This window comes from Ixodes scapularis, unplaced genomic scaffold, assembly GCF_016920785.2.
Source record: "Ixodes scapularis isolate PalLabHiFi unplaced genomic scaffold, ASM1692078v2 PGA_scaffold9__187_contigs__length_104089568, whole genome shotgun sequence".
Classification (NCBI taxonomy): Eukaryota; Metazoa; Arthropoda; class Arachnida; order Ixodida; family Ixodidae; genus Ixodes; species Ixodes scapularis.
In genome coordinates, this window is record NW_024609884.1 from 94076079 (window position 1) to 94093762 (window position 17684).

At 47.6% G+C, this 17684-nt stretch overlaps 2 protein-coding genes across 5 annotated transcripts in view; one reads left to right on the forward strand and one right to left on the reverse strand.

Annotated features, from left to right (window-relative positions):
• LOC8040821 (tetratricopeptide repeat protein 1) overlaps positions 1-9505 on the reverse strand; it is a 75449-nt gene extending 65944 nt beyond the window's left edge. For 3 of the 4 annotated variants that reach the window (XM_029990810.4, XM_029990809.4, XM_029990804.4), the window contains exon 1: positions 9426-9505. In XM_029990810.4, coding sequence (XP_029846670.2) covers positions 9426-9451 — 26 coding nt within the window. In that variant the 5' untranslated portion in view covers positions 9452-9505. Of the gene's footprint in view, positions 1-9180; positions 9373-9425 lie in introns of those variants that run through there. The other variant, XM_029990808.4, reaches the window with a different exon arrangement.
• Positions 9506-16212: 6707 nt separating this feature from the next.
• LOC8037651 (E3 ubiquitin-protein ligase TM129) overlaps positions 16213-17684 on the forward strand; it is a 32635-nt gene continuing 31163 nt past the window's right edge. Inside the window, exon 1 of the mRNA XM_002405424.4 lies at positions 16213-16501. Coding sequence (XP_002405468.1) covers positions 16297-16501 — 205 coding nt within the window. The 5' untranslated portion in view covers positions 16213-16296. The remainder of the gene's footprint in view (positions 16502-17684) is intronic.

Here is a 17684-nt window from a genome sequence, read left to right on the forward strand (position 1 = left end):
AGGGGTGAGGTGACTAAGCCACGACTTACTACGTTCGCATACGCACGCACAATATCCGGTGTTTCGGGAACCAAGGAAAGTGCCCCGGTCTTCGTTTTGTATCGCTCGAGAATAAGTGTATTGTACGTTCGTGAAAAGTCAGATAACCGAAAATGCAAGCAGCGCGTTCGGTCGCGGTGTGATAGCATGAGATGAAGCTGCTCAGTCGAAACCGAAACTGAGTGGCCAACCAGTTCCCAGAGTGCATTGCGTGGTATTTCGCCGCGATGGGGCGCGTCGGTTTTGGAAGTAGCCCATTCGCCGTGTGCCGTGTGCCTTCGGTGACGGAGGCGCGCAGTGGCCGCAACGTCGCGGCGCCTGCCCCACGGCCACGGCCGGGTTGCCGGCGCGCCGGCTGGACGCGACTCCGAGGCGCCAATTGCCCGGGCCTCTCGGGCTTCGTGCGTGACGCTGTGCTCCCCTTGGCCGTTGTTTATTCATGTTTCTTTTTTACGTTGTTACGGTCGAATGCATAGGTGCTCAGAGTGAGGCAAGAATTTCTTGTAGAACAAAAATAATATATCTGATAACCAACTTTTTACAATTCAATTCTGAAACACTTCTTATCGTTGGAAGGCATATGACAGATATCGCGATGATTCAAGCCCGTAATGAATTTTTACAATGGTGTAGCGAACGGCAAGATTGATCAGCGGGTCGTTGAAGTGCGCTACTGCGTTGAATGAACACTTGTTAACCGAGCGACAGAGAATCTGTCTCGAACCGATAGTTACAGAAAGGCCGCGGGTTTGATAATTATGCAACATAAATTATAATATATCTTGTGAATGTGCAACTAAATGTCCGGAGAAACCGTTTGTCATCATTTCCGCGAGTTATAAAAAAAGAAAAAAACACTCAACTTCAACTTCCCGAATGTGCTGCTAATTTCCGGGAACTTAATGCGCGAAATAATGCTAAATATTGTATTAAAAAAAAACCGCCAAGTTCGATTTTGATATGGGCGGACATTGTGCCCGGGAAGACACCTTCGACATTTTATTTTACAATTAGAATAGGATTCAGGCAATGTTGACAGATTCATAACCTGTAGTGACGCTTGTGTGTCGAACAAATCACTTAATACCCCGCCATTATTTCTACCCGTGGCGACACCTCGAAAAGGCGAAGAGACCGATTTTCCGTGACGTTCAAGCGTACCATCAGAGCAGGCTCGTAAAGGCCGGTTCACACATCTGCGTTCCGAGCTACAGGAACGACAGAAACGACACGAACGACATGACACCGGGACAACCGTGACACATGATTGCTCGACAAAGCTGCTCATTGCATTATCTGTCACGCTCTGCAATACGAACATAATCGTCCCCTTTGTCATGTCGTTCGTGTTGTTTTTGTCGTTTCTGTCGCTCGAAACGCAGATTTGTGAACCGGGCTTGGGATAATAGACCGACCTCATCGCCAGTTTCGCAATGCCTCCTCTGTCGCAGTGAATTGCGGGAACTGTGGTCTTTCCGCACGAGGGTAAACGCCACGGTAGTGCACGAGACGAGCCGTCTCGTGCACTACCGCTGCCTCCTGTGAAGTACAACTATGGCTGCGTCACGCACGCTCTAGACGGTTGGTGAGATCGGTCTATTGGTCAAAGACAACGTTGGTCAAAGCGAACGGCGAGCTCTCGTTTTCTTTCTTTGTCGGGGGGTGTTTACAGATATTGCGTTTTCCTGGTTGATAACAATAAACTATTGATATGTTGGGCCTGAAATATTCGCTACAGTACTCACGGATGACCACTATATAAATAGGATTACGCTTCCAGCGAGAGCTCGTGCACGTAGAATCGGTCAGCTGCCTTATGGCAAAGAAGACGACGTAGACGATTGAGGAGTTTCAGCGACGATGTCACCACCCTGGCGGCCGGTCGCCGAAAGAGAAAGAGGGGGATAGGTTAGCTGGGCGTTGGCTATGTGTAAATGCGTTGGCCACGAACGTAGGCTTATAAACTTTGGCAGCAAGAATATTACGCGGCTCTAGTGTTCCGGTACGAGCAACAGAGCTGACACGATCTGCTACGACTAGCTACGACCACCCGCCGCAGCGATGCAGACGTCGAAGGAGCGCAACCGCAGTCAGTCGCCGTCGCCCGACGCAGATCGTTTGGCATTCACGGCTTTCCGCCCCGGATTCTTCGCTTGTACTTGGAACCGAGTTTTATTTCCTGTGCTTGTGTATGTGCTCAGTGGTTGGATATGGACCTCATAGAGCAGTTCTTCAGACTCAACAGCGACTCAAAGTTGACGGCGGAGGGGCTTGCAGCAACGCTTTCGTTTGGTGCACGGGTGTGACGACTACACGGGTAAAATTTAAGATAGCTGCTAGCATGGCGGGCCATAGTCGCTTTATGTTGACACGATTTTAAGTTTAAGTACTCCGTGCAAAGGCGAATCTATCGTGTTTCTAATCCATCTTTGTTTTTGTTGTTGTTTTTATCACGCACGACCGACTACTGAGCAAATGCTTCTGTACCGATCACGGAGTGAATGTCTTCGGCCTTACATTGCGGAACGCCCAATAAAAAGTAATGTTCGTTCGGCGATAAAGCTTCCCTTTCGAGGGTCCTTCTTTGATTGATTGATAATTTCTCCCGTATCTAGGTGCCTTAATCAACACGATCGATTAAGTTTGCTTCCCTAGTTAGGACATTTTGCTGCCACACGCGGCACTAATGCTTGGCACGATGTATGCCACTGGTGGTATTGTGAACTGGTTTACTTCCAAAGCTAAAAGTGTAACAGGTGGGACCATTCAATTTGCTAAAAATGTGATGATATGGGAATTTTGTCTACAGCATAAGCTTTCCAGATCTAGAATGGGTGTGCTGGTGGCTACAGCCTCAAGGTTTTTAATGGACCAAATGGGTGATTACACGGCGATAATGCGGTGGAAAACTGCCCATTGACTCGGTGAGTTTTGATTGTGACCATTGGTGTGCTGTTGGCAAATTAGGTAATGACACACCTTTTCCCTGACCATCTGGCTTTAAAGAACATCGTCTCTAGATGTGCTTAAATATGTTTATTTCAAGGTTCAGTTGACCCCTCTGCATCATTACAGGAAGGCAGTCTCAAGCCGCAACAAACAGTGGTTAATATACAATGCTTAATAACAGGCAGTGTCCAGGCGTTTAGTCCGCAGAAGCCAATTTGAGCCTAAAAATGTTTTTTTTTTTTTTTAGATAGTTTGCATTTGGTGTATACTCCGCAGGGCCTGGTTTCCGCGTCCAGTGCATGGTCCACCAAGCTGGTGCGTTGTGTCTTCGTGATTTTTTTCCTGGGTGGCATTTTCTTCGCAAGTTCTTCGGCGAATGCTATTAAGCCTGAAGAACTGCTCTTGAGGCCCATATTCAGCCACTGAGCACAGACACAAGCACAGAAAATAACACTTGGTTCCAAGTACAAACGAAGCACCTAAGCGGAAAGCCGTGAATGTCAAACGAGCAGCGTCAGGTGACGGCGACTGACTGCGGTGCACCCCTTCGACGCCTGCATCGCTGCGGTGTGTGGTCGTAGCTAGTCGTAGCGAGATGATCTTCACTCCAAGCAAGAAATCTTGCCATACCCTATTCATGATATGGGTGCAAGTGTTTGACGACGTGGGCTCTCTCACGTTGGTGCAGTTTTCATCAAGAAAGGTACATATCAACAATGTTTGGCGTTTGAGGCTGAAACTATGACGTATACTTTATCTAAACCTAAATTTATCGGTCTGCGGCTACAAACATTTTCGTTGACGTTGCTTAGATGATGTAACCATTCAGGCCTCGCATTAAATGGTGTTGCGAACTCTTCGGTTGTGTATGAAAACCTATTTTTGCCCTAATAAAATACATTTTCAAAAGGACACGTGCCTTCTGCTGATACATATCTTTCAATTTACAATGCAGAGGCAAAAGAAAATTAACTGTGTACATCTACCACTTCGCATAAGCACCTTTTGCCATTCATTCTTGAGCACACTCAAATATCAGCTTAGGTTGCTCTTGTTTCAGAAGCTTTGCCCTCTTTTGTAACAAGAAAAAAAAAGTTAAAAAAGCTTTACCTTTGTTCTCCTTCTGGCATTTAATACGGACTTGTTTATTTTGCAGATCACACACAGCAGATATCACCGTGGTACATACAACTCGAACGGCCGATGAGACTATTGCTATTACAATAAAGCTTTCCACGAGAGCCAAAAGGAGGCTTGTAGGGGTGCACAAGCACATCGATATGAGATTGGCGCTTCCGGGGCTTGTTTACATTATGCATAAAAACAGGACGATCGGCGACCAGCTGATCGCAATATAACACCAAGGATACCGATGTTTCCATACATAGAAAGCAGGATAAAGACCTCAATCGTCCCTTGTATGCTGTAGCTGTCATACTTTCCATCCAACCGCTTTTTAGCACTATTAACTAGAGCAACCGAAGAGTTCGCAACACCGTTTAATGCGAGGCCTGAATGGTTACTTCATCTAAGCAACTTCAACGAAAATGTTTGTAGCCGCAGTCTGATAAGTTTAGTTTTAGATAAAGTACGCGTCATAGTTTCAACGCGCCAACATTGTTGATGTGCACCTTTCTTTGAACCCAAGTACATTCGGTTCAACTTGATGACAGCTTCACCAGCGTGAGAGCTCACGTCGAACACTTCCACACATATCTTGACTATGGCAAGATTGCTTGCCTTCGACTGGCTTGAACACTTCATTTGTAGCATCACGGTAAGTCTTGGTTGAAGCGATGATCGTCTCGCACACGTAAACAAACAGAGAACAGCACGCTTTGTTTAATTTATACGCTACCGATCTACGGGCGTCGCAAATCTATCCCCCTTTTTTCCGCCATGTTGGATCGATCGGAGCGCACCCTATATTCGCTCAAACGCCTTATAAGTTATGCTCCGACTCTATAACAATGCAAATACCTCGTTCATTGGACTTTTAAAGACTACCGAAACCGACAGATTAACCTCTACGTCACTACCTATTTCGGAACACTTGCAAAACGTCAGTTTTGGAATTTCGCGTGCATTACTGGGCACAAAATAAGCCTCACATGACGCTACACAAAATGAGCGGTATACTAAGCCACCACTGCGTCGAGAAAACTCCTTTTAGAAAAAGTTTGGAATGATTCAGCATCTCGCGAGCGTCAAGTGTGCAAGCGGCCAAAAGCACGACAGAAAGCAACAATTACGTCCGACCGTCTGGCTGCCGAGCGCCGAGCCTCAGCTTCCCCCCCCCCCCCCCCCTATAGGGCACGCTCCTTTCGTAAGCAAACGTCCGCTAGACAGGCCGAGCACGTGGCCAAACGGCCATACGGGTGCAAAAGGCCGCCGCGCCGCACGCACTACTCCAGCAACGTAAGCGACGTAAGCGCACAGCCAACACCACGCACAGCACACTGCACTGCATGCGTACAAAGAGTGAGGAGCATTTGCGCTTGCGCCACCTGCGCCCTGTCCGAAGCGGACACCGTTATGCGCTGCGAACACGCGAAGAACGCATATGACGTCAAGGAGCCAACGCCGCGTCGATGAAAGAGAGAGAAAGAGAAATGTCGTTAGACGTACGAGTAAGACAAAACGAACAAAAAAAATGTCGACGAAATGTAGTAATATGGTGGCTGAGTAATAAGCTCTGTCGAGCATCGAATGTCGAAGAAACGATCTTCGGATGACACATCGAAGAAACAAATGTCGAAGAAACGATCTGCCGATGAAACATCGCAGTGTCGATGAAACAATCTGTCTATGAAACCTTGTTCGACGAACTGATTGCCCATTATAAAACTGCGCGTCAAGAATGACGCGGCTTGCCACATGAAAAGTGGCGCGCCCTACATGATCGAGAGCGCAAGAAAGAACCACATGGGGACGGCCGCAAACCCCCAAACCATTCCAAACCAAACCAAGCAAAGTCATGCCAAAGTCAAACCAATCCAAACGAAATCAATTCAAGGACGGCTGCATGTATCAAGATAATGAATGCTGACAGTATTTTATAAAGGCCGAGATGACTGAAAAACAATGCCAGCCGAGGCAAGCACGGTCGATCAATAAAATCAGAAGCAACTCAAGTGAGAAGAAAACTCGGCCACCGCGGCCCCTGTTCATAGAATATCATATACGACTGACAGACACCACTGTCAACAGGGATTATGGTGAGATTTCAAACCGTCGTCACGTGCAACCACCCTACCTAATATAACCGTTCTCTCCCCCCCCCCCCCCCCACACACACACACACAAAAAAAAAATGGGTCGATGCCCATATGTTTACTATATATACATTCTGCATAAACTTCCGTAGAAGTACCTGTGGGTGGCACAAAAAAAGAAACGGAGGTGATATATGTAGTAATTGTTTATCTGTGTACAAATGAGCGAGGTATGCACAGCGAGGCGATGTTCTAATCACTGCGACATTGTCTGTGTAACCTGTCGGAAGGCGCGTTTCTGTTTTCCCCGCCGCCCTTGTCAGCAGGCGAAAGTTAAACGCACCCACTTTAGTCAGCTTGCATTTAGTTTCTTTCGTAATTCATCCAGGTTTACGAAATTTGGTAGAAATGTGCGGAGCGTAAACATTAACATAGTACATTTCTTTCGAATTGGATTAGTGGCTCAGAAGTTTCCCCGCCGCACGACTCACGCGAAGACAAACCAAAGGCTTGAGAGAAACAAAAGAAAAGCACAAAGAAAGCAACCGGCAACCTGTGAGTGTGAGGTCCTGTGAGTGTGATGAGCGTGAAGACCTGTGTGAGGACCGTGAGGACCTGTGTGAGTGTGGGGGCCGCGAGGACCTGCGAGTGTGAGGACCGTGAGGAGCTGTGAGTGTGAGGACCTGTAAGTGTGATGAGCATGATGACCTGTAACAGTGAGGACCGTGAGGAGCTGAGAGTGTGAGTGCCGTGAGGACCGTGATGACCTGTGAGTATGAGGACTGTGAGGATCTGTGAGTGTGATGACCTGTGAGTGTGAGGACCGTGAGGAACTGTGAGTGTGATGACCTGTGAGTCTGATGATTCGTGATGACCTGTGAGTGTGATGACCCTGATGATCTGTGAGCGTGACGACCGTGATGATGACGGCGAGTGAGTTTTGGTTTTGCGTTGAGCCGTGAGGTTGAGTCCGGGTGATGATCCTATTTTGAATAAATCGTGATCGTGAGTGGGCGTGAGTTCTGATTGAGGAAAAAATAGTGATCGTGAGTTTGAGTGAGGACAGCTTAAAATGCCGACCTATGGTTGTCGGATGTCGCAATCCCGGCGGTTGGTCATAGAAATTAGGGGTGTCGCGAACCGGCCGCGGTTCGAGTTCGACCAGGTTCGACTTTTTCGAACTTTTAGTGGAAAGTCGTCGAACCTTGTATTGAGGTTCGACTCCTGTGCGCATGCGCGACAGGCTGGCCAGTTGGCTTCGGATTGGATGGTAATGGCTAAGAGATGAATTAAGTGCAGCGCTGATCGGCTATTTCAGTCAATACAGTACTAAAATTTAAGTTATTAACTTCTTCAGTGAATAGAATTAGTTTCTTTTAATTGCAGTTGTTCACACAATAAAATAACCTTTTGCATAAAAAAAGAAATTCTCCAAACCTAGACATGCTTGTATCAAGGTCTGGCCACACTGTCCACAAAGTCGAACCGGTCGAAACTGGTGAAAAGGTCGAAGGTTCGTCGAACCGGTGCGACCCAGTCGAACCCCGAAAGTTCGACCAAAAAATCTGGTTCGACAAAAGTTCGCGACACCCCTAATAGAAATGCTGTCGAAAAGCACGAGGAACTAGGGGTGTCGCGAACTTTTGTCGAACCAGATTTTTAGGTCAAACTTTCGGGGTTCGACTGGGTCGAACCGGGTCGACGAACCTTCGACCTTTTCCCCAGATTCGACCGGTTCGACTTTGTGGACACTGTGGTCAGACCTTGATACAAGCATGTCTAGGTTTGGAGAATTTTTTTTTTTTTTTATGCATCACTGAAGAAGTTAATAACTTAATCTTCTTGTACTGCGTTAACTGAAATAACCAATCAGCGCTGCCCTTAATTCTCCCCTTAGCCATCACCATCCAATTCAAAGCCAACTGGCCAGCCTGTCGCGCATGCGCACACGAGTCGACCTTAATACAAGGTTCGTCAAATTTTCCACTAAAGGTTCGAAAAAGTCAAACCTGATCGAACTCGAACCTCGGCTGGTTCGCGACACCCCTACGAGGAACGAGTGTCGCTTTCATCGTGGCGTCTGAACTTCTGGCCACAGATCAGTGCTTCCGGCTGCCGATACTTCCGTGGACTACTGAAACCACATCTGGAACTACCGCGCTGGATGAGAGCGGAGCGGAGAGGGGAGAGCAATCACTTAACCTTTTCCGAGAAGCGTTCTGCGCACGCGCGAGCGCCCGATGCCAAGCGGCGGAAGTCGGAACGAAAAATCGAGGAAATTCGGAAGGAGGCTGTATATCAGCGAGTAGAACCAACACCACCTAGACAGAAGGCCTCCGCATGGTTTCCTCTTCTATGAAACGTCATCACAGTCGGATCGCGCTCGGTCGGCTATTGGACCCGAGCCCGACCTTCGACGCGCTGATTGGCCACGAGCCGCAGCCGAACACTGACGCAGCACTCGTTCCCAATCTCTCGCCTCGATCGATCTGACTATGATGACGCGTGTGGAGGCCTTCTGTCTAGGTGGTGTTGGTAGAACACGTAACTGCAGCATATATATAATTGTGTTACACAAAAAAAGAACGTTGACGGAAAGGAAAACACGACGTTTGGGTGGACGCCACGAATACCCCTCTTTCAAGTCGCGTTGGGCAGGCGCCACTGCTCAGAGAGCGAAGGAACTGGTAGCGTAGCTCCCATTATCGATTGGTAGCGCAGGTAGGTCACTTCCTCGATTTTTAGTTCGTGCAGCCACCGCCTGGTGCCGTCGGTATGTGGAAAAGGTTCATTAAAGAAGCGCAAAAAATACAAGGACGAGGAAGTAAACAGAGAGCAATCTGCAGCAGAACAGGCGTGCAGTGACAGGCGTCTGCCACACACATCACCACTGCTGAGACCGCCAGGATCGTGGCCGGGGACAGCATGAAGCCCCTTCGTGATTTAAGAGTAACGCAAGGTGCCTCGATGTACTCACTGGATTCTGGGAAAGTAGCACCATTGCCTTCCCTACCTGCTAGCTGAACACAAACAGACACTAACATACAGACGACCAAAACCTCGCAGGCGATTGGCTAACCCGTCTACGTTGACATGGAAATCGCCATCTCGGTCCATCAAAATTTTTGAAGCTTCCAGAGGGTCGTCCTAAACCAGTCGCACCAAGATCACCATGCAGCATCATCGTACTAGAAGCGTTCCTCGCCAATATAAGCGTCTTACACAATCAACTTATCAGTCATGCCCATCTCCACGGATCTCTCACAATAGACTACTTCTATGAAGCCCTGCAAGCAACACGGCGCGCGTTGCACTCTGGGAACTAGTTGGCCAGGGAGGAGAGTGGCATGGTTTCGGTTTCGGTCGACACGTCGACAAGAGATTATACCTAGAGCGTGGACCATTACGGCCGTTATCTCATGTTTTCTGGTTCCGAGAGCGTAATTTGTGGTCTCTAAACTAACCTAAATGGCCAGACCTCGAAGCTTTAGCACAAGCCTGAGACGTATAGCTTGTATTAACACATGCTTGTTGTATTTTTGTACTTGAGCCTCCTGTTAGCGTTTCAATCGAGGTATATGTGGACGAGCCAGTGCTGGGAATCTCGACGCTGCGAAGCTCGGGGATCTTGCTTGTGTACGAATCAACAAGCTGTAGCAACCAATAAGTATGCATACATCGAGCTTGCGCCTTTACATTAGAGTTGTTGACCAAGAAGTTTGTTTCACGTGCGTCCATAGACGAAATATTACTTTTTGCAATTACTGTTTTTCTTCATATGCCTGAGCATGCAAGGTAAAACTCGGAGGCGCCACTGAAAAGCTCAATTGTAACACACTTCTCATCTCTTATCTGTACTGACCCGCAGCACTGCACGATGTGAAATCCCCGCCCGCTTCATTCCACTAATATTCAACATCGCGTATGCGCATAAAGTTATCCTGCAATCATATAGGCAAATTCGCACATACAGACCGTTTTAAGAAAGCAAAAGTCGAGCACTTGTGTGACGAATGTCGCACCGTGCGCCGGAAGTGCGCCGGACGGGCATGAACCCCTATGCGGTGCGCCAAACGAACGAATTCAAAGCGCGTTTGACGGTTGCTAATGGCCATAATATTTGTTATCTGTTAGCTTTCTTCCTGCCTGAGTATGCCGAGATAATTTCAGACTAATAGTTCAGGCACAGATCTTGGGCGTCAGTAAAAGCTCGTCCAAAAAGGCTTAGCGAGGAGTAGAGGACGCTTTGGGCCTCCGTCGTAGCTAGCCGATCTCAGCGTTTGCGAAAAGTTAATCTTCTATCAGCATAAAATTTGAGTGGGAGATATATGATGACACGAGGAAGACATCATAGTAACTTTAACAGTAGTTAGGTCGAATTTATTGCGTTTCCTTAAAAGTTCATGCGTAAACGCTGGGCTCAACTTTGATACCCTGTGAGGATGCGGCTTGCTTTTCGCCCAATGAAGTAACAAGAAGCGGCCGTTTGGCAAACAAAATACGTATAAGGCTCCAGATAAACAAATTTCAGTTGTAGTTCACTAGTACTAGACGGGATTATTGAAATTGAGCTCAAACATGCACTCGTAGGGTGAGGTGACTAAGCCACGACTTACTATCGTTTGCATACGCACGCACAATATCCGGTGTTTCGGGAACCAAGGAAAGTGCCCCGGTCTTTGTTTTGTATCGCTCGAGAATGAGTGTATTGTATAGGGATGCCGCGAACTTTTTTCGAATCGAAGTTTCGATGATCGAATCAAGCGGTTCGAAAGGTTCGAAAGATTTCGATTTTTCGAATTGTCTATATCGTAAAATTCGACGGAGGTCGAATTTTCGAACTTGTTAAGCTAAGAAGTTCGACGCTTTTCGAACCGTCGAACTTATTACGCTAAAAAATTCGATCTTTTTCGAACTTTCGAATTTATTGCGCTGCAAGGTTCGATGCTTGTCGAACTTTCGAACTTGACTGACCAAAACATTCGATAAATTTCGAACTTCCGAACTTATTTATCAAGAAAATTCGAAAAGTTTCGAACTCTCGAATTTTGAAAAGTCAGAAGTTCGACGAATTTCGAACTTTTAGGGTAAAAGTTCGACGTTCGTCGAACTTCGAAAGACCGGCGGCCGGTTTCATTTGATTTCAAGGAGTGGGGTACATTCGTAATTTTTTTTTCTCGAACTTTTACACGCGGTGCTGCGTTCCTTACGAAAGACAATGTCATTTATTTCAATGTTCTGGCATGCTTAGGTTTAAAGAAAGAAATCCCCGAAGGGGCGAGGACGGACGACAGGTTTTTGACGATTATCGTTTGTGCCAGATTTGAAGCACGCTGCAGCCGGAGCTATTTATGGTAGATATGTTATACTTTTTTAAGAATGATCTATGTATAGCCTAGGTAAGTGCCGTCTTAAGATGTGATTATTGTTATTCAACGTGAGTTTCGAAGAAATGTCCAAACATGTATCTGCATGCAATTATGACCTAAACTTGATATTTATTTTCGTCTAAGTTGTTTGAGGTATCGCATTTAAATTAGCACCACAGACAGTACATATCATTGCCATCTGCAGAATACAAAATAATATATTTATTGTTTTTTCACGTTAAGGAATAAATTAACTCATTGCAGAAGATTTCTAGTAGTGTTCAAGTTCAGCAAGTCATTAAAAGAAAACTGTTTTTTTTTTTTTTTTTCGCTTCACGTTTCTGGGACGTGTTTCTTTTAGCCTGTACACATTTTGGTAAAAGAAACTTGTTTCGAAGTTCTGAACCTCTGAATATGCACGAATAGAACACTTCCGACGAATTCTTGATAGTTTTTTTTTTTTTTCTCCTGCTTTTTATTCCCGCATTTATTCTTTTTTTTTTTTTTTTCTTTTGTTACTATCGGCACAGGTGTTTAGGTCGAAAAGACAGCTTTGAACTTCCGAACCACTAAGCATGTGACGAGCAGTGCCTTCTGACAACGAGTTTCTAACAGTGACCATCTACGCAACCTTTTATGCAGTGAAGAGCGACAGTAGCTATACATATGCATAAATAATTTCAGATTAAAATAAGCTCGACCACGCCCCCTTTCCCCGTATTGTTTTCTTTAACAGTCCGAAATACCTGCAAAGGGAAGAAAAAGGCTGAAGCCCCCCCCCCCCCCCCCCCCCCCCCCCCCCCCCGCCGCTATCCTCTTTCCTTCCGTTTTTCCTCTTCCGACGCCACTTGTATGGTAGAACGCTCCTCGACCTCGAGTTGTGTCGGCTTTTGTGCTTTTTGCGAGGCGATTCCTCCGTCCCAGAAAATAAACCTCCAGGACAATTATAAACTTCACCGGATCGGATTACTACCAGCGTGCAAGGGGTGGCGAGCTAGTTTGCCAGGTCGCTTCAAGGTTTTTCTGAGCCTCAACCTCCTGCTCGCCCCTGGCCGTTTCGAACTGGATGAGTCTCGTAAAACAGTGTGTTCGTGCAATCACTACTGCGTGATAAAGACCCCCCCCCCCCCCCCCCCCCCTTCCCCCCCGGGGGGCTGGCGGTCACAATTCTGCACTGGCAAATATTCTAGCACGTTCGGGACACTCGTCGTCTCATTTAATTGCCTTACCAACTTCGCAGAATCTAGATATCACACCCTAACTTTTCTAAACTTGATTTTGTGAAAACAAGTGAGTCGTGAAAACGTTATTTGAAACTGAAACTGTAGAAAAACTTGAAAATCGGACTTCAAACTTTGAAAACTTGGATTAGAAAAAAATTCAAAATCTTCGAAGTTTTTTTTTTTTTTTTTTTTGAATGTAGCGTTAAAAGAGAATCGAAACTTTCGAACTTTTCGAACTTTAAGCCAAAAGAAATTCGAAATCTTCGAATTGTTCGAACTTCATGTCTATAAAAATTCGAAGCGTTCGAAGTTTTCGAATTTTTTTTACAAAGAATTTCGAAATCTTCGAATTTATCGAACCTGAAGTAAAAAAATATTCGAAATATTCGAATTCGAAATTTTAGAAACCGTGAAAGCTTCGAAATTTTCGAATTCGAAGCTCCGCTGTGGACAAAAGTTGCGAATTTTTCGAAATCGAGCCTCGGTCGGTACGAAAATATCGAAATTTTTCGAAATCGAACCTTAGTTCGCTTCGCAAATATCGAAACCTTTCGAAATCGAACCTAGGGTGGTTCGCGACATCCCTAGTATTGTACGTTCGTGAAAAGTCAGATAATAGAAAAACGCAAGCAGCGCGTTCGGTCGCGGCGTGATAGCATGAGATGCGGCTGCTCAGTCGAAACCGAAACTGAGCGGCCAACTAGTTCCCAGAGTGTACTGCGTGGTATTTCGCCGCGATGGGGCGCGTCGGTTTTGGAAGAAGTCCATTAGCATCCTCGATCATCCGCACCGGTGCGCCCCTTCATCTTCGATCAAGTGCACCGGTGCGCACCGTACGTCTTCGATCAACGAAGCGCACCCTCCCGGTGCGGCTTTTCGTTGCCCCAACGCGCACCAAGAAAATCGGTGGTGCGCCGGGGGGCAGTCCCATCAGGCATTAGAGCACTGCACGGGCCCGGGCCAGCCCGAAAGCCCGAGCTCGGCCCGGCCCGCGGGCTGGGCTCGGGCCGGGTAGCACGTATTTTCTCGGGCCCGGGCCGGGCTCGGGCTTGAACAAAAAAGTTCTCGGGCCGTGCCGGCCCGGGCCGGCCCGGGCCGTGCCTGGGCAATCTTCTGCCGTAAATCATAAATTGTTGTTGATAACAAGAAGTCTGCTCATTAATCTTTTAGGTTCATTGAATACAAAAAAAGCGAAGTGCAAATTCACTGCAGCGTCGTTAAAAATAATAACTAAAAGGCGTCTTGAAGCTAGAAAGCTTTTTAGCTTTTTCCGTGTGAGCGAGGGTTCAGTGTTATAAATTGTAAACAAAATAAAGTCCCAGTCATATGCTTGTCAACCTGTCTGATTCATCGCTCTCAAAAATATCTAGTTCACTATTAGGAAGATTTAGAAAAACGTACGCAAGCGCTTTGGGTACCGTAAAAATAGCGTTGCGATGTGAAACCTATGGCGATGCTAATTCTAGCTTGCCCAAAGTGCTTGAGTACGTTATTCTAAGACTCCTTTATTGCACAGAGCGCGACACTATATTAGCGCGAACAAGCGAACGTCGTGTTTTTATGTTTATCTCATAGAATCATAACGCTGTTTTCAAAACTATTAGTGTATTTAGAAGTGCTCATCTGGGCAACAGACCTAAGCGGTATACTTTGGTGCCTACTAACACCATTTCGAAGCAAAATTCGAAAAAAGAGCCAACGTCGTGTTCGCGGTATCAGTGTCGCGCAGTGTACATAGCCCGTTCCGCGCTTGCACGTTTTGGGAACCATCTTGAAAAAAACGTTTTAAGGGGTTAAGTAGGAATATATTAAACTTAAGCTTGCCTGAAAGGGTTGTATATTTTAAGAACGCGTTGACATGTAAAGCTACTTCAGGACACATTCTTAAACAGAAAAGGTGCGCAGACCAGGCTTAGAACGATGGAGACGTTTTGTGAAGAGGTTGCGATGTGCAGGGCCTTATATAAGTAGGTTGAAACGGGACGCGTTCAAGCGCAAAGGGTGTTTCGGAAACTGGTTCGAATAAGAAGGGCGTTTAGGGAATGGGTAGAAACAGAACAAGTTCAAACGAGAAGGACGTTTAGGGAACTGGTCGAAACGGGACGGGTTCATATGGGAAGGGCGTTTAAAGAATGGGTCGAAACAGGACGGGTTCAAATGGGGAGCTCGTTTCGGGAACGGGTCGAAACGGGACGGGTTCAAACGGGAATGGGCTGTTTCGGGCGACAGCCATCGGGCCGGGTCGGGCGGGGCCTAGAAATTAAAAATTCTGTCGGGCTCGGGCCGGGCCCGGGCCGTGTCTCTTCCGGGCCGGGTCGGGCCGGGCCTAGAAATTAAAAATTCTGCCGGGCTCGGGCCGGGCCCGGGCCGTGTCTCTACCGGGCCGGGTCGGGCCGGGCCTAGGAATTCCGGCCCGTGCAGTGCTCTATCAGGCATTGCGGCCAGGAGCGGGAATCGAGAAGATGGCGGGAGTAGCAGACGCGCAGACTATCGAGATGACGATCTTGCGAAAACGAACACGCCTCGCAGCTACACTAGATGATTTCCTCGGGTCTTCTGACGGCGAGACGACGAGTTTCTCACCATCGCCGCGATTACTGGAGATTGCTGCGGTGGCAAGGAGCGCCCGAAAAGCACGAATTTCGTGGAAAGCGGCGCGAGGCGTTTCGATGACAGCGTGTTTCGCTTTCTTGGAACTAATAATGATGGCCAACAGCTTCGTGACCCCATCGACAATCACGTCCACGATGTTTATTTCTGTGGGACCGTCAAATCCGCGTGTAAAAAAATAGAAGAAATTGACAGCAGACGGGCACCGTGCGCTGACCTACGCAAAATAAACGAACAAAACGCGAAGTGACGCAAGGTGGAGCTTGCCGCGGTGCGCCGTAAAACGAATATCATCTTCGCTCAGAGCAGAAAGAATAAAGCGGTACTTACTTATTTAAAATCGGAATATATTTGCGTTACCTTCAATTTATTTTGACATGCAGGGACGTAGTTACTGATCCAGTGTTATTGCGTAGTTCTTGCCGTCTCCCTTAATTTCCAGATGTTCTTCGTTCGTTTGGCACGTGTATCCCTCATGCTGAAAAGCGCCGACGTCGTGTTCGCGCTAACAGTGTCCGACAGTGCACATAAATACACGTACGAAGCCGTTTTACCACAGTTTTTAATGCGATAAATTTGAAAGAAAAACGCCGTAACTGACCAATTTTTTCGTCGGCCTCACTGAGAAATGTTCTAAGCTACCTAGTACGTACGAATTATTCGGGATATTTGCTCTTACGATCGAGCGCAGGGCGAAAATGCGCTCACTTTTTCCCATAGGAATGCATTACCGGAAGTCCATTTTGGGCTGGTTGCTGTCTGCTTCACTGGTCTGCTTCAATTTGCGTCAGCACACTAGCGCCACTTGAACCTCTAGCGTACATTATAATAACTCTATGCACGCGACCACGCTGACCCGGCTGACCACGCTCTCGTATTCTGTAAATAAACATGGCGTCCGAGGCTGTGTGGTTCAGTGTGGTCTACGCTATAATTTGCGTTTACATACTTACGCCGCCGACAGAATTCACAACCGCCGGATTGACGCTCACACATCTATTCGGGAGGTTCATCGACAAGGAAGACGTCAAGTTCGTGGAGCACCACATCCAGAGAACGCTGCTGACTGTCGTCGTCCACACCTTCCTGCCCCTGGGTAACGCTACATTTCGAACACATTCTAGCGTTTAAAAGGTCATTCGACGCCGACGATAGCACGAACCGGCGCAGATTGTTAGCCTAGCGCTAAAGATCGCGCTTGTTTCGCGGTTCTTGCCGTGTCACATTCGAGTGTCATTAATGTGACGTGTCGTTCATCCGCTGCCGTGCTCTTCTTGCGAGGATGATGGCATGATGCATTCTGTCCCCAGCGACCTAGCACGTAGTGGCAGTAAAAGTGAGGATGACTGGCTTCTCGTTATCTGGGCCGAAGCATTTGTTGCGTAATTTCTTCGTTATTGATTCAAGCGTCGCCCACTTCGAGGGCGAGATCGTGACGCTCTTCGCGCGCTGGATCGGTGCTTGGTTTCGTGCAACTTCCACGTGGGATGTGTATGTTTTCCCGTGGGAAACAACTTTTCAGTAGTTGTAACGGCGGCAGCAACCGCGCGATAAAGGTACGAGGCTGGCAATCGAGTGGTTCACGCTGCGGGCAGAAGAGCCCGTTCACGCCGTTTTCTTGCGTTGCATTAGGTTACGGGAGCTGCTTACGTCGATGGATGGAGGCTAGCTTGCGCCGTCTAGCCTCGAAACCCAAAGTATGATTCATCCCTTCGCCCTGAGCCAATTTGCACCCCCTCTGCATTTTCCAATCACCAGGCAGTGTGGGATATCTCCAGATCACCTTTGGGGATCTGGCGAAAAAATCTAAAAACATATCACCCTTTGCCTTCTCCATTGTTCCTTTTTCGCCGCCACAACCTAGTGCCCCCATCAGATCCGTTACCCTTTCAGGGAGGGCGGAGTGAAGCCCCATGTACAGTCTCCGGCAATATGAAAGACCCACTGGGAGCGCGTGGCCGAGGCGGTGGCTGGCGGGGGCGCTGCGAGCGCTCCGGGCAATTCCATTCTGCTTCGAGGAAAGGACGCTCACTCGGGCTCAGCTCAGCGAAACGCGCTTATCAGTTTGTGCTGAGCCCCGAGTGAGCGTCCTCCCCTCGAAGCAGAATGGAATTGCCCGGAGCGCTCTCAGCGCCCCCGCCAGCCACCGCCTCGGCCACGCGCTCCCAGTGGGTCTTTCATATTGCCGGAGACTGTACTTCCAAACCAAATGTTCTGGTGTCTCAGTCTCACAATGGTATATGGCACATAATGTATCTATCTCTTAAAATTTAGCCCTA